At 37.4% G+C, this 17,129-nt stretch overlaps 1 protein-coding gene across 15 annotated transcripts in view; it reads right to left on the bottom strand.

The window, feature by feature from the left end:
* The window catches only part of LOC112049503 (tropomyosin-2), a 41,112-nt gene extending 25,055 nt beyond the window's left edge, over positions 1-16,057 (bottom strand). For 9 of the 15 annotated variants that reach the window (XM_024087428.2, XM_052886590.1, XM_024087413.2 and 6 more), the window contains exons 1-3: positions 15,904-16,057; positions 1,659-1,809; positions 715-840 (exon numbers count right to left, since the gene is read on the bottom strand). In XM_024087428.2, the coding sequence (XP_023943196.1) occupies positions 715-840; positions 1,659-1,772 (240 nt within the window). In that variant the 5' untranslated portion in view covers positions 1,773-1,809; positions 15,904-16,057. Of the gene's footprint in view, positions 1-714; positions 841-1,658; positions 1,810-8,580; positions 8,647-15,840 lie in introns of those variants that run through there. The other 6 variants (XM_024087429.2, XM_024087430.2, XM_024087432.2 and 3 more) reach the window with 4 other exon arrangements.
* Positions 16,058-17,129: the final 1,072 nt, after the last annotated feature.

The raw sequence follows: 17,129 nt of genomic DNA, 5'->3' as shown, positions 1-17,129 counted from the left end.
TACCCTGTGTATGTTTTAAACAGAACCAATTTTTTCAAGCAGATACCTGCATAACATCCTTTTTAATAAACAAAACAAAAGTGCAGAATATCTATCTACCTTCTCCTAAAAACTCGTACGAATTACATTTTTGGTATTTGTTTTATTAAATAATTATTTGTATTTGGACAGAGCCTAAAAATGATTTGCTAATATGAAAGTTAAGATTAAACTTCGCCTGATATAAATTACGCTAAGATGTTTCAGAAATTCCGTGAAATTCTAAATTGCTAAAAAATAATGATAATTTTTTTTACTCATATTATAAACAAAAACTTGCACAGTTTTGCCTGTCGAAAAAGAAATAAAAAAGTATTTTTCAAAATAAGAAATAGGCAATGGCGTAACTAACACAAGGTAAGAAGTCTGGAAAAATACCAGGGACCCAGAGATCAAAGGGCCCCAACCCGCGAATCCGTGAACACTGAAGAACCTTAACCAACATGAAAAAATGCGTGACGGAATATCTAGAGCCCTATCCAATAAATACCTGCATTTTTTTACAGGTAGGTCATCATCATCACCATCATCACCCATTTCATCGATCCACTACAGGGCCAGGTATCCCTTCATATAAGAGAGGGGATATGGAGCTTAAAACCACCACGATGCTCGAATGCGGTTTGGTGGTAGTTAAGCCATTGAAAATGAATAAAAAGCTTAAAATCTACTCACGTTCTGTAGTGCCTTCTCCTTCTCCTCGAGTTTGCCGTTGACCTGCATGAGAGATTCTTGTGTCTGGTCCAGGTCATTTTCAATGGTCTGGATTTTCTTCTGGAGTTGTCTGGCTTCTTCTTCCGCCTACGAATATACAAGCATATTAATTAACATTGTAAAACAACATCTTCATATAAATCTTCAATAACATGATCCTACTACATGATTCTTAGATGAGGATGGCTTGGACTAAGAACTATAGACCATAACTGTCCACACATATCTAATGGTAAGCTTTAATGGAAAACTTTAGAGCCTTTATAAAATGACAAAGGGCCAACCCAGCTTGGGTAAATATAGGATTTTATATTTATTATATTCTGGTCTGGTATGTATATATATGGTATGGTGGTTAGTTACCACCCTAAACTACTCTTCTAAATTCGCCTGTTGCTATTCTTAGACTTCATCATAATTTAACGTCAGGTAAAATCGCAGTCAAGGACTAACTTGTAACTAATTAAAAAATAAAGTGACCTTAAAGTTTTAACCTTTTGAGTTACGGAACACTAAAAGGCTCCTGCTCTATAAGCCAAGTACCAGGCTATCATAACTAAGGAAGTACTCAAGTAGCGAGAAGATTGACGTTCTTCGTTCGTTCGTTATCAACCCATATTCCGCTTACTACTGACACAGTAAAGATTTGTGCTACTGAGCTCGAGTCTGTTCTGAGAATGAGAGGGGTTAGGCCAATAGTCCACTACGCTGGCCCAATGCGGATTGGCAGACTTCACACACGCAGGGAATTGAGAAAATTCTCTGGTATGTGGGTTTGACGTTCTTGGTTTGGTTTGCTATTACTCCACACAGGGCGGCCGGGTTATGTCCGAAGTCTTTCTCCAAGTTCACGACGTGCATCCTACTAGTTAAGTACCAGGCTATCATAACAGCTAAGGAAGTACCTTCTCAGCGCGGAGGTTGGCGTCCTTGGCCTGCTGTTCGCACTGGGCAGCGCGGTCAAGTGCGTTGTCCTTCTCCAACTTCATCGCCTGCATCTTCTTTTTGATCGCGTCCATGGTGGCGGCTTTTTGTTTCTACTCCCCTTGATGAAAACTGCGAAAGAAATATATACAGTTAAATCGTATGCTTCATTCACGAATTTACCGATAGTACTGACGACACAGTAAAAATAATATTTTTACTGTGCCGGTACTGTAAAAATAATATTTTCACTGTGCTGATGATTCATTACCGTTTAATAAAGGTTTTTTTTTTGCAACATCTACGTATCTACTACTAAAGCCTAACATTTCTTTCACACAGCAGTCCAGTTTGTGATTAAACGGCATTTCTAGTGACAAAACCGAATGGCACAATTCAACCGGATCGGTTTTTTGTAGGATCCCGCATGCGGGATCCTGCAGAAAACGGTATCCTGCAAAAAACTGGACTGCCGTGTGAAAAGCCACAATAAATCTATGAAATAGTTACATATAACTATTATCTAGGTAGATCATCATCATATCATACTATTCAGGAACTACTGATTCGATTGAAAAATTCTTTCAGTTTTTGGTAGCCCATTATTGAAGAAGATTACGATAATATAATACAAGTGAATCCGCTGGGTACAGCCAGTACTATAAGGTATAAAATAGTTTGGTATAGATATTACAATCGTAAAGTAATCCCGGCCGTGCTATTTATGGAACTCTGGGTGCATTGCTCTTATGGGTAGGAATCTAAACGTCCTTATGACTTGTCCATTTCTTTTTGTCTACCTTTCTTGTTGTTAGATAATACGCCATCGTTAAACGTTATGTAAACGTTTAAAATTAAAGTAACATTCTTTTTTCAAAACGAAGAATATTTGCCTTATTTTAATATGACCAATTTTCCGTCCTTTTTCTGAATTCACAAAATAATATGTGGACTTATCTCATTTAGCATTTTTAAACGTTTTATGTTTGTGTTGTCTGTGAAGCATTGTCGGTCGTTATGTCATCGTCAGGATCGTAAAGGACGTTTTTCGGGCGTCTAGATCTACAATCAAAGTTTTCTAATAGGTAGTTACTTCCTACGAAACGAAAAATTACAAGAAATGCGCTGAAGAATGGATATTTTAAGAAAACTTAACGACTATTTTATGGATATTTACTCGGAGTATTATACAATCACGGCTGGATCGTTCTGGATGAAGTTTGGCATAGAGATAGATTACAGACTACCAGGTACATTTCAAATACTAGGAAGTTCTATGTTCGACTGTATTGTATATGTATGTTTTTAATCCGATATTTCCAAAGGCCGCTGGGCAGTCAGTTATTAATATTTGTGTAATAAATTAACTAACTATAAAAGCTATGGCGGTAAGTATAGTTTGATTATATAAAAAAATCTATTTTCCATACTATAGATAAGAATGTATGCGACAAAACCTGATTACGTAGACGCGTAATACTAGTAGTTAGCGGCTTGTACTTCATTCCACATTCGGAATTTGGATCTAGAAAGTTCTCAGCTTACAATAATAATAAGTCAAAGTCCAAAGAACCGAGCATTTTAGAACAATTGAAAATCAATAAATAAATATTCAATACATCTATCGTCGTCGTTATCAACCCATATACGGCTCACTGCTGAGCTCGAGTCTCCTCTCAGAATGAGAGGGATTAGGCCAATAGTCCACCACGCTGGCCCAATGCGGATTGGCAGACTTCACACACGCAGAGAATTAAGAAAATTCTCTGGTATGCAGGTTTCCTCGCGATGTTTTCCTTCACCGTTTGAGACACGTGATATTTAATTTCTTAAAATGTACACAACTGAGAAATTGGAGTTTCATAAATATAATACATCTATAATCTATGTATATCTACTAATATTATAAAAATAAAATTGTTTGTTAACATTGAATAGGCTCCGAAACTACTGAACCGATTTGAAAAATGTTTTCATTGTTGGGAAGCTACACTATCCCCCAGTCCTATAGGCTATATTTCAGCCCTGAAAGCCCAGTGGATATGACCTCTGTCTCCAGTACCGGGTGTGGGTTCAAATCCAGTCTGGGGCATGCACCTCCAACTTTTCAGTTGTGTGCATTTTAAGAAATTAAATATCATGTGTCTCAAAGGAAAACATCGTGAGGAAACCTGCATACCAGAGAATTTTCTTAATTCTCTGCGTATGTCAAGTCTGCCAATCCGCATTGGGCCAGCGTGGTGGACTGCTTTCCTAATAAGAGGATAACGCCTCTTATTCTGAGAAGAGACTCGAGCTCAGAAGTGAGCCGAATATGGGTTGATAACTATTCCTACGGGAACCCGAACCACGCGCAGCGTCTTCTAGTAATGTGATAAAGCAGAAAGATTTGATTGTTTGTTTGATTAAAAATTGAGTAATAGTCAAACATCCGTAGAACACTTTTTGCAACTGATTACTATCAAGTTAATTTTTCGTGAAAAGCTTCATCTCGATGAGACGATCAATGTGTTTATTTACGAAAATTTTTGATTCTGGTAACTAACTGAGTTACCAGGAAATGAAAATTTCTGAGCGTCGGACCGAGTAATGTACCACGCAAGTTGTAGGACATTGTGGCTGTTGTACCTATAACTATTAATTAAGCAATTTATGTTGATCAATTAACAGTTAAACAACTAAGTATATTGGATTACTAGCGGACGCCCGCGACTTCGTTCGCGTAAAAATTGATGTAAACTTCTATACCTCTACCTTACCCTGCTCGTAAACCTATACCTTACTTCTACCCTACCGCTAACCCTAACCCTTCCCTACCCTTACCTTACCCCTACCCTACCCGTACCCTACCCGTACCCTACCTTACCCTACCCTACCCTACCCCTATCCTACTCCTCCCCAACCATATACCTTCCATATCCTTCCCTACCCTACCCTACACTTTCCCTAAATTACCCCTACCCTACCTCTATCCTACCCCTTCCCTACCCCTACCCTATCCCTACCCTCGGCAAAATTGGTCCAGCCTTTTGAGCGTGGTGTAATGACCAAAAGACTATAATTTCCCAAGCGACTTCTATGCTAATACTATAAAGAGGTAAAGTTTGTGTGGTTGTCGGGGGTAATCTCCGGATCTACTGGACCGATTTGGAAAATTCTTTTACCAATAGAAAGCTACATTATTTGCGAGTGTCATAGGCTATGTTTGGTCATCATATTCACACGGGAACGGGATCCACGTAATTGAAACCGCGGGGCGTCATATAGCGGTATTTTTGCGACTTTCAGAAATTTTGTATTATCTCCGAAAGTATATAACTAATTAACATACTGTAAAGGGCAAATCTGATCTCTATAATATCCTTGTGATTATTAAATAATTTATTTTGATAAGGATTTAAGTTTAGTTGTGTAAATAATGACGTAAACCTTAGTTTAAAATTTAAATAATTTATTAAAGTACTAAAGGTACTATATCTGCTAAAATATAAAAGATAGATATATGGTGTCGCGGACTTTTTTGTAGAACTTTTAACGGTTCAAAAAGCCTCCATACATTTATTTCAGTTATACGCAATGGTTGAGGCAGCGCATGCGAATAAGTAAGTTTTTCGGTCCGACCTGTAAGAGAAAACCCGCGATAACTCAGTAGTTATATATGATAGAAATATAAAATATAGCCTATAGCACTCCCCGATAACGTAGCATTCTACTGGTGAAAGAATTTTTAAAATCGGACCAGTAGTTCCGAAGATTACCCCATTTCAAATAATTGTTACAAACTTACAAACTTACAAACTTTACCTCTTTATAATATTAGTATAGACTAGACTATATATGGCTGCTATTAAATAGGAATCTAAAAAATATTTTAACTGACTCTGGATTCGAACTCTGGACATCATTACACCATCTAGGTAGATACTCAGCACGAAACATAACATTAAGTAATAAACAAGAAATAGTGTTGAAAAAAGTGCCATAGACTAACGTAACCGGAACTATCAAATAACCAGAAAAAAAATAACATAGGAAACCAAATCGGATACCTCGAAATATTTGACTCTCTATCGTTCATAACATATTAATGACTGACATCCCACCCATGTATTATGCCTTACAACCTCACAAACTTACAAATTTATTAAAATAATTGACCCATTCTAACTAATAACGAAAACCACTTGGAAATCCGTTGCATACTATTAAAGATCTAAGAATACATACAGTAGGAAGCAATTTTCTTTAGTATGATTATGATTTACCGACGTCCCGCGGTTTCACCCGCGTTGTTTCCGTTCCAGTGAAAATATATGACACTCACAAATAACGTGGCCTTCTAGTGGTAAAAAATTTCTCTAGAGATTACCCCAAACAACAACACAAACTTTACCTTAGTATAAACGTATATAAACCTCGCACGCGTGCGAGTTGCCAGTGATGACCTATGGTTCCGAGACTTGGTCGCTAACTATGGGCCTTATAAAAAGGCTCAGAGTCACACAGCGGGCGATGGATCGAGCTATGTTAGGAGTATCTCTGCGTGATCGAATCAGAAATAAGGAGATCCGCAGAAGAACCAAAGTCACCGACATAGCTCAACGAGTTGCGAAGCTGAAGTGGCAGTGGGCGGGGCGCATAGTTCGAAGAGCTGATGGACGTTGGGATTCCAAGGTGCTGGAATGGCGACCCCGCTCTAGTAAGCGCAGTGTTGCTCGACCCTCCACCAGGTGGACTGACGACATCAAGCGAGTCCCAGGGATTCGCTGGATGCAGATGGCTCAGTAGCGTGAAGTTTTTAAATCCCTACAAAAGGCCTATTGTCCTGCAGTGGACATTGGCTGATATGATGATGATGATGATGAAATTAAGACAAGCTGTTGAATTTCGCACACCTAAAATGTCAATATTTCCCGGACACGACACCAGGATCTTAAGATTCAAAGCCGCATTACGTAACGATTGGACCAACGAGTCATTGAGTACAATGACCATAATGTCCGGAGGCTGCGAGACGTGATTCAAGTGGATAGCATTCCACCGCGTGATTCATATTTCGCAAAAATGCATCTGAGTGCATTGCTGACCGGTCGGGTTAAATAACCGACCCTTGCCCATTGATGTACTACGATCTAGAGAAACTGTTGCAAACAAACAACATACAGTCGCAATATAAAAACCGTATTTGCTGAAACATTAGTTGTTAATTAACCGACCCTTGCACATTGATGTACTACGATCTAGAGAAACTGTTGCAAACAAACAACATACAGTCGCAATATAAAAAACCGTATTTGCTGAAACATTAGTTGTTAATTAACCGACGCTTGCACATTGATGTACTACGATCTAGAGAAACTGTTGCAAACCAACAACATACAGTCACAATATAAAAAACTGTATTTGCTGAAACACTAGTTGTTAATTAACCGACGCTTGCACATTGATGTACTACGATCTAGAGAAACTGTTGCAAACAAACAACATACAGTTGCAATATAAAAAACTGTATTTGCTGAAACATTAGTTGTTAATTAACCGTCCCTTGCACATTGATTTACTACGATCTAGAGAAACTGTTGCACACAAACAACATACAGTCGCAATATAAAAAACCGTATTTGCTGAAACACTAGTTGTTAATTAACCGACCCTTGCACATTGATGTACTACGATCTAGAGAAACTGTTGCAAACAAACAACATACAGTCGCAATATAAAAAACCGTATTTGCTGAAACATTAGTTGTTAATTAACCGACCCTTGCAGTTGCACATTGATTTACTTTACTACGTACTTAAGAAGCTTTTCCAAACAAATTTACGTCGTAACATAAAAACAATATTAGTAAATTAACCGACCCTTGTACAATGAGTTACTATGTACTACGTGTTAGAGAAGCTGTTCAAAATAAAATAAAAAACATGACTAACATAATAACAGTATTTGCCACAGCTATAAAAGTTTAGTTGTTAATTAACTGACTCTTGCACATTGAGTTACTATGTACTACGCGCTAGATAAGCTCTTTCAAAATCATGTCGTAATTGTGTGTTTGTATATGTTACGACATATTTTTCGCATACAAACAAATTCTGCAGGTCTAAACCAATATTTATTAACTTGTCAACTAATAACTAACATTGAGTATCTGTGAATATGTACTACGTACTAAATTAGATGCCCTAAATAAAAATCATGTTTTTGGCATGATTGGGCAAGTCTACTACGGCGCAACATCACCTAGATACAGAATACTTATTGTGTTTTTTGCAACCAAAACGTCATAAGCATCATGAATTATGTGGCGCTTACACTTTTCTTTTACCCTAGTAAGCTAGCAAGAAACTATGAAGTGCGGCGATATCGCCGCAGTCATAAGTAGTGACTTCTCTAATGCGTAGAATTTTATAACTCAATGCCCTTGCACGAGTATACACGGGACGAAGGCAAAGTTTTGAAGTGGTATACATACAACAGGGCATATTCTATAAGCACAAATAAATAAAATTAAAATATAATATGTTTGAAAGTTGCAAAGTTAAGTAAGTACTTTATTTATTTTGCTTAAATATTTGCATCGGGTTAATCTCTGAAACGAGTTGACCGATTTTTATGGGACTCTCACTGGTAGATAGTTGAGTTTATAAGGAGTAGCTTAGGTTGATATGAATTTCGATATCCTTACAGAAATGGGATCTAAGCAGGTGAAACCGCGTTGTACAGGTAGTCCTAACTAATATTATAAATACGAATATCAGTTTATTATTACTTGCATTTTCCACTACTTATTTAACCTTAAACGCAACCTTGTGTTCAATTTAATAAAAATAAACACGTTATCTTAAACCGCAATCGACAAAATTCAAAAGCCAAACCAAATTATAAGAATTTAAAACTAACCTTAATAAAATGAATTTTCGATGATGACTCACTTTATGAACGTTGGAACTGGTAAAATCCCTTAGGACAACAGCTCGACAATTTAAAAATTTAAAATAAGAATTTAATATCTACGTACTCGTAGATAACACAAAACTATAAAATCTTGATTAGTCATTATAACTTAAATGAGGGTAATCACTAAAAACTGGTTGCCACAAATGTCAATGAAGTCCCTGCCTGTCATTGTCACCTGTCACGAGACTTTATTTTTTAATTTTTTTACGACCCTGAATAACTGAGTCCTGTTGAAATAAAAAATAAATGTTGTACATACTTATTTTAATTATTTTTTGTTCAGGAAATTTAGTTTTTATTTTTAGGTATGTCATCACATAAACCATTATTCTACTCCGTTACCAGTACCAACCGTTACAGAGTTTCACAGAGAAAAATCAAAATACATACGTACGTCTATTTAATTTCCCATAGATTCTTTATGTATGAATGTTCAATTATGAGCCTGTATGAAGGTAGATAAGTAATCTAATTGTAGTAAGTATGCATAGCCTCAGACAAACATAATGCATTCCTCGTATCATCTCTATTTGCTGTTTCCTGATTGCTTATTTTAGCATTTTATCTTCACAATAATGAAGGTTTTCCTGCAGTTTATCTACATTTTATTGCATCTACTTACCTGCATCGTGGACCTAAATATTACAATATTACCATATTTTATATTTTAAATGCAACAATAAGTCTGTTATGCTTTACGTCTAAACCACTGAACCAGCTTTTTAAATTCTTCCACCAATCGAAAGCTAAATTATCAGCGAATAACATGACTATATTTTATCTATATTTTTCCATGGGAGATCTACAGAGAAACTACGGTTTAATTTATAAACACAAATATCAACAACAAGAGTTGATTGATTGATGAAGGAAACCCGCGAAAACTTCCGTGCTATGTTTCCCGACCGGCTATAGTGCCCTCTTAAACGGGATGCCCTAAGCTATTGCATAAATATTCAAATTCAAAATTCATTTATTTCAAGTAGGCTCAGTTTACAAGCACTTTTGACACGTCAGTTGACTATTTGTAAAGATTCGGGTCGGAAAGTAGGTTCTGCTGAGAAGATACCGGCAAGAAACTCAACAGTTGCTCTTTTCAAATGAAAAATTCATACAGTATTATAATTTAGAATTGATAACAATTACAATTTCTTACAGTTTTACTTCCTGTGTGAAGGTGGAAGCTGATCCAATGGCTTCCAAGCGCCTTTATCGTTAAGGAACTCATCAATAGTGTAGTAACCTCGACTAAGTAAATGATTTTTTAACACATTGCTTGAAGTTGTGCATTGGCATTGGCAAGTCCATCACAGTCTTGGGGATCGTGTTAAAGAAGCTAAGCTAAAATAGCTTATAGGGTAATCCATTATACAGGACTGGGTACCTATATTGCAAAACTTCGTAATTAAATCGTTTTGGGAAACACTTAGCACAACATCATCCGGTTGGCACCATACATAACCTTAATCGTTCATTGTATGCTAACCGTTTGCTAAAAGCCTTCCATTGCCCATTGTCTCAAGTAAATACCTAATATGATTTAGTATTTAAGTAGGCAAGTAATAATTGTGTTACGGCCTTTTCCATTTCATTTGATGTCATATTGCAAGCACTTAATCTATACTAATATTATAAAGCTGAAGAGTTTGTTTGTTTGAACTTGCTAATCTCAGGAAATACTGGTCCGATTTGAAAAATTATTTCAGTGTTAGATAGCCCACTTATCGAGGAAGGCTATATATTATCCCCGTATTCCTACGGGATCGGGAACCACGCGGGTGAAACCGCGCGGCGTCAGCTAGTCATCTTATAAGGAGCCGTGATAGCCCAGTGGATATGACCTCTGCCTCCGATTCCAGAGGCTATGGTTCGAATCCGATCCGGGACATGCACCTCCAACTTTACAGTTGTGTGTACATTGAAATTAAATATCACGTGTCTCAAACGGTGAAGGAAAATCATCGTAATCTTAATTCTCTGCCAATCCGCATTGGACCAGCGTGGTGGTCTATTGGCCTAACCCCTCTCATTCTGAGAGGAGACTCGAGCTCAGCAGTGAGCTGAATATGGGTTGATAATGATGAATCATTGTCATCATTATCAGTCGATGGAAGTCCAGTGCTGGACATACGACATAGGCCTCTTGCATGGACCTCCAAGCATAACGGTCTCGAGCCGCCAGCATCCAGGGGCTCCCTGCAATCCGCTTGATATCCTCGGTCCACCTAGTGGGGGGTCAACCAACACTGCGCTTTCCGGTGCGGGGTCGCCATATTAATGACAGACACCTGCGATTTTATATTTTATAATAAATCCCGCGGAAACCATGTATTTTTCCGGGATGAAAAGTAGCCTACATATTGCTCTATCGCATTAAAATCCGTTCAGCCGTTCTAGAGATAAGATAAGATAGACAAACAGAAAAACAGATGTATATTTTCAAAAAGGATGTGTCAGTTAAATATGATGTGCACTGGTCTGATCATTTCCCTCTTGTAATTAAGTGCAACTTGGGGCAACTCACACCCAAAGTAAAAATGGTAGCAACTGACTTTGATATTTCAAAAACTGGTATTGTATGGGGAGAAAGAGAACCACAACAAATTAGTAATTACCACAACATTTGTCAGTCTGAAATTTCAAAGTTGATAGTGCCGCAAGATTTGATGGAGTGTGGCGCTAATAACTGCCATAATAAAATACATAGGTTAATGTTGGATGAACTTTATCGGAATTTAATTAACATTTTATCATCGGCAGCTACTTCATCTTGTAAGTATAAATGCCCCAGAAGGGGTGGTTATATTACAGGGTGGAATAAATATGTTGCCAATGCTCATAGGTTGGCTAGAATTAATTTTCAAAATTGGGTGTTATATGGAAAGCCAAAGTATGGGATTATTTATAACAATATGAATGAAAGTAGAAAGGAGTTTAAAGCCAAACTAAAATGGTGCCAAGATAGACAAGAACAAATTAAGATGGATTTGCTTGCTTCTGACCATAAAGCAAAAAACTTTAAATGTTTCTGGAAAAACACAAACAAATTAAATGTAAAACCTGGCCAACCTGTGAGCATTGGTGGAATCCACGGTAGCAAGCCTATTGCTAACCTATTTAAGGATAATTTTCAAGTGAGGTCCTTATTAGGGCAGTCTGTGTTTGCGGATGACAGCGCTGAGCCGATGGTGACAGAGCAGCTATCTACCTTTTCAGAAATAGATGTCGAAAATACTATTAAGAAAATGCAGAGGGGTAAGAGCCCTGGTCACGATGGGCTCAGCATAGAACACCTGAAATATGCAGGTGAAAACTTGCCCAAAGTGCTTTCTCTGTTTTACACCAAGTGTCTGAACCATAGTCACCTACCGGAGTCTTTGATGCGAACTATTGTTGTACCAATTATAAAAAATAAGACAGGTGATGCGTCAGACAGAACGAATTACCGGCCTATCTCACTTGCAACCATAGCGGCTAAGGTGCTGGACAGCATGATTAATGCACGCCTAGTTCAGCAGGTGAAAATTCATGAGGCCCAATTTGGTTTTAGACCTAGAGTCTCGACGGAGAGTGCCATTTTGTGCCTTAAGCATGCTGTAAGGTACTATAAAGATAGGAAAACTACTATTTATGGATGTTTTTTAGACTTATCAAAGGCCTTTGATCTCGTGTCATATAACTTGTTATGGGAGAAACTGCAAAAGGAGGGTGTAGATGCGCCCTTAATTCAAATCTTAAAGTTTTGGTATAAAAACCAGAAAAATCAGGTGCGATGGGCCGGTACTCTCTCTGATGAATACACATTAGAATGTGGTGTAAGGCAAGGTGGCTTATCCTCTCCTCTGTTATTCAATTTGTATATTAATGAGCTGATTGTGAGGCTTAGCAGCACGCATGTAGGATGCTTTGTTGGGGATACATGTTTTAATAATATTAGTTATGCCGATGATATGGTGTTGCTGGGCCCTACGATTGGTTCCATACGACGTCTCCTGAATATCTGTGAGGTTTATGCCAGATCACATGGCCTACTATATAATGCCAAAAAAAGCGAGCTCCTGGTTTTCAAAGCGGGTAGCTATCGGCCAAAGTATGTGCCGCCGGTATGCTTAGGAGGTGTGAAGCTTAGGGTCGTGAAGCAATTCAGGTATTTAGGACACGTCATAAAAGAGAACTTAAGGGATGATGATGACATAGAAAGAGAACGAAGGGCTTTGTCAGTTAGGTGTAATATGCTTGCCCGCAGATTTGCTCGATGTACCAAAGAAGTTAAAATAACGCTTTTCAAAGCCTACTGTCAATCGTTCTACTCGAGTGGTTTGTGGGTGACATATTCACTTAGATCACTAAATACCCTTAGAGTTCAATACAATAATGGGTTTAGGATGTTGTTGGGGTTGCCAAGGTATTGTAGTGCAAGTGGCATGTTCTTCGATGCTCGCACTGATGGTTTCCATGCTATCATGCGCAAAAAGGCAGCTTCACTCCTACAACGTCTTCGCGATGGCCACAACAGCATCCTGGGCTCAATATTGGAGAGGTTGAGCTGCCCAATAGTGGCACGATGGATAGCTGTGGCTACAGGCCGTTTTTGTAGATAGATGTTACATAGATAGATGTTACTTTTATTTTTATTTTTAATTTTAATTTTTAGGTTCACTAACAATACTAACATAGTTTAAGGTAAAAAATTGTTATTAATCTTAATCTTACTAACTCATCTAGATTATTATTTATATGGTTCTTGAACTGAAATAAAAATTCATTTATTTATTTATTTTAAAAAGTTCGTTTATGTTTACTATCATGTAAATAATTGTAAGTGATAAGTATTGAGAAAACACACACAGTCAGAGACACTTCAATTTTATTTATATGTATTGAGTATTGATTGATTTAATGGAATCCATCAGCTTTGCTAACCTATATCACATAGGATTTTTGTAACACAGATTTCAAAATCTTTCACGTTTTCTGTGTTGCGTAAAATTTAATTTATATTTCATTAAGCTTAATTATGTTTTTACTAAATGATATTTTATATTATTTCTACTACTCAAATAATACTAAAAAAAAGTATTATTTTCACTTTATTTTATTTATTTATTCAGTAGCATCAAGCCTTCCCAGTTTTAAGGCTTTATTTATCCCAAATTCCGCAACTGACGATGATGCCATCAAGGCCATTCAGGGTCGTTCATACGTCATACCAAAAAATGAAAAAGAACCTTCGGAATGCAGCGCATTCCAAGTTGGAGTGTCATAAGAGCTCTGTCCAAAGTATGTATATTTATTCATATTTACTCGTACTTTATAACCATATTCAATTAATACTTATTAACTGACATATAGAGAATAGTGTATTCGACTCTTAATTGTATGAATGCTATAGATATTTTACACTATAGACATGTTACGTGCCTACAAAATCACAGTAAAAATTGATTCGAATTTAGCTACTCCACCGACCGCACACAATACACAACAATTTTGTGTCTAATTCCATTATATATTTATGTATATACAGTTTTTAAAGTTCCTGAACACACAACTCGACATTGTATACAATATCTATTGTTTAAATAACTTTCGTTGTTTACTATGCGGCTCAATAAAATTAAAACAAGCAGCCGCTTTTATTCGCTTCAGTTTTCACGCGCTTAAGTGATTTTCAGATAGCATGAGTACGGTGACAGTTGCCTTATGACGTTCATAATACGGACTATTATCGTGAATCGCGGCAAAGTTTCAAGAGTGAAACGAACTGTCAAAGTACCAATGCTATCTGAAAAACACTATAGTGATTATCTCTCTATTAAAAAATCTTTGTATGTATCCGAATGTACATCCGTAATTTTCTCAAAAACTTTTTAAAAATTTAATATAAGCATAAATTAAAATGTAATAGTTATTTCGTTGCCTGCTCGTTGCTCTTAGTTAGTTAGCCTGACTAGCTATGGATCACACGGCCCTTGGTTTAAGCCAATGATATTTTATACTAGAGATAGGGCGCTAGCGTATCAAAACTGATGCGGACAAATGTGCATAATTGTCTTAATTTCATTTAGTCGCTTATTAAACAACGAATATTATTTAAACACATATAATTCCTAAATATGGTGAATTGTGTGTTTAGGAAGTGTAAAAACTATATATTTACATAAATATATAACGTAAGTAATCACAAAATCGTGCATGTGTGATCTCAGTGTAGTCGCTAAATTCGGATCACTTTTTGCAGTGATTTTGTCGGCACGTAACATGTCTTTGGTAAAAAATAATCATTGAGTCCAACTATGAAATATTGGGAATTTCATTCAGGAAAATCTCAGTAGTAGGCCAAAGTTGGGAAACTAATGGTAAAACTACCCTCTAGGTACCTCGGCACCCAAGTACCCCAAGTCATTGTTATATCATTTGATAGTGATCGCTACAGAATCTAACTAAGATTATCAACCCAAAGCTAATCTAAGCTTAAAAAACCTTTACCCTAAAAAGAGATGGCCCTTGCAAATAACCTGATAATGATAAAATTAATCAAAAATCAGTCATTTTAAACCACTATAAAAAGTTAATTCTAAAAATAAAATGTCTGAATTACAAAAAGCGCGTAAGCTCGCGCATGCGTATACCGCCTCCGCTTCCCGCGCTCGCCCGCCATTGGCAGGTTGCCAAAACGCGGGAAAACTCGGACAAACGCGTTTCCTATTGGCCACTACTGCTGAAACCGAGCACCGCGACATTTAAAAATAGAAACAGGGCCACGGATTACAAAATACTGCCCAGAGACAATCTACTTAGCAAGTTTAAATATAGACTAAAAATGCATAATTCGTCTTGAATTAAATAATTGTATTCAACACTATATATTTTTTGGGTTAGATAGTTAATAAATATTTTATGAATTCCGATAACATGTATCACTTTTAAATAAGTAAATAATAAATTACGAATTGAATAAATTTTACATTCTGTAAATTAATTTTGGTATCAAAGAAGTTGTGAATAAACACCTTATTTGTTTTTTTTTAACATATGAAAATTGTGTAGGTCTTTTTCATGTCATGTTAATATTTTAGTACGAAAATATTTCACATGTTTTACATGTCACGATTTTTTTTCTAGTTTCGGATTCCAGCCTTTTTGTCCACTTGACAGGTACTAAAAGCTCAACAGGTAGGCAAAGGTATGCACTGGACTTACCGGAATGCACGTAGATAAACACTTATCACTGTTAACACTATATCACTAGAGCGAGGTACTTACATGTCGAGTCGACGCGTGCTGTGGTGCGACTGGCGAGCGGCGCGGCGGTACCCGCGGTGTCGCCTTACCGCCGCGAAAGGAGATGAACCCCGCTCCGAGAATATAGCTCGCGTCAAGGAGGATTCCGAAAAATATTTTATTTTTTTTAATAAATCTACAATTGTCTTGTTTATTAATTATTTATTTATTTTTATTTATAGGTACATTAATGTAGAATATTCTACTTTCATCATCATCCATATCAACCCATATCCGGCTCACTGCTGAGCTCGAGTCTCCTCTCAGAATGAGAGGGGTTAGGAACCCACACCCTCCGAAATCGGAGGCAGAGGTCATATTCACTGGGCTATCACGGCTCTCTATTCTACTTTAATGTACCTAATTATCGTTGAAGGATGTCTCACCAGCTTGGTTCTTCGCTAACTTAGTGTCTAGTCTTTCAAATGATATAAGGAAGTGAGGCGAAGGCCTATGTTGGCCACATCTTCGTCTTTTTATGTTAAAAAATAAGAAGCTGACGGCTCGAGATCGTGGTTTTTATAAGCCCACCCAAGAGGCCTATGTCCAGCTGTGGACGTCCATCGGATAATGATGATGAGTCCGAAATTTGCTTCAAGAAATCATAGCTTCAATCGTCAGACAGCTTCGTGGCAACTCGGATCGGATCGGAACAAGCATTGTTACTCTAAGGTATTTTTTTAGAGCATGGACTGATAAAAGTACAGCTTTTATAAATCGGCGAAGATCTGGCCATTACTGGCCCATAGCACAGAAAACATATTATGTACAAGCACCATAGACAACTAACATTAGTTAAACTAACAGACTTACAGGTACCTACCTCATTTTAAGAGCACTGAAAGTTTGTCAGCTCATGCAACTACCATAGTTAAGTCATCATCATCATCATCATATCAGCCGATGGACATCCACTGCAGGACATAGACCTTTCGTAGGGGCTTCCAAACATCACGATCCTGAGCCGGCTGCATCCAGCGAATCCCTGCGACTCGCTTGATGTCGTCAGTCCACCCATTCGGGGGGTCAACCAATACTGCACTTTCTAGTGCGGTGCTCCAGCAGCATTTCAGCTTCGCGACTCGTTGAGCTATGTCGGTGACTTTGGTTCTTCTACGGATCTCCTCATTTCTGATTCGATCACCGAGAATTGCTCGTTCCATCGCCCGCTGTGTGACTTTTTATGAGGCCCATATAGTTAATTAAAG

The sequence above is a fragment of the Bicyclus anynana genome, chromosome 17 (genome assembly GCF_947172395.1).
Source record: "Bicyclus anynana chromosome 17, ilBicAnyn1.1, whole genome shotgun sequence".
In the NCBI taxonomy this organism is placed as follows: Eukaryota; Metazoa; Arthropoda; class Insecta; order Lepidoptera; family Nymphalidae; genus Bicyclus; species Bicyclus anynana.
Note: the sequence above shows the minus strand (reverse complement) of the source record. Positions and strands in the feature narration are given on the sequence as shown.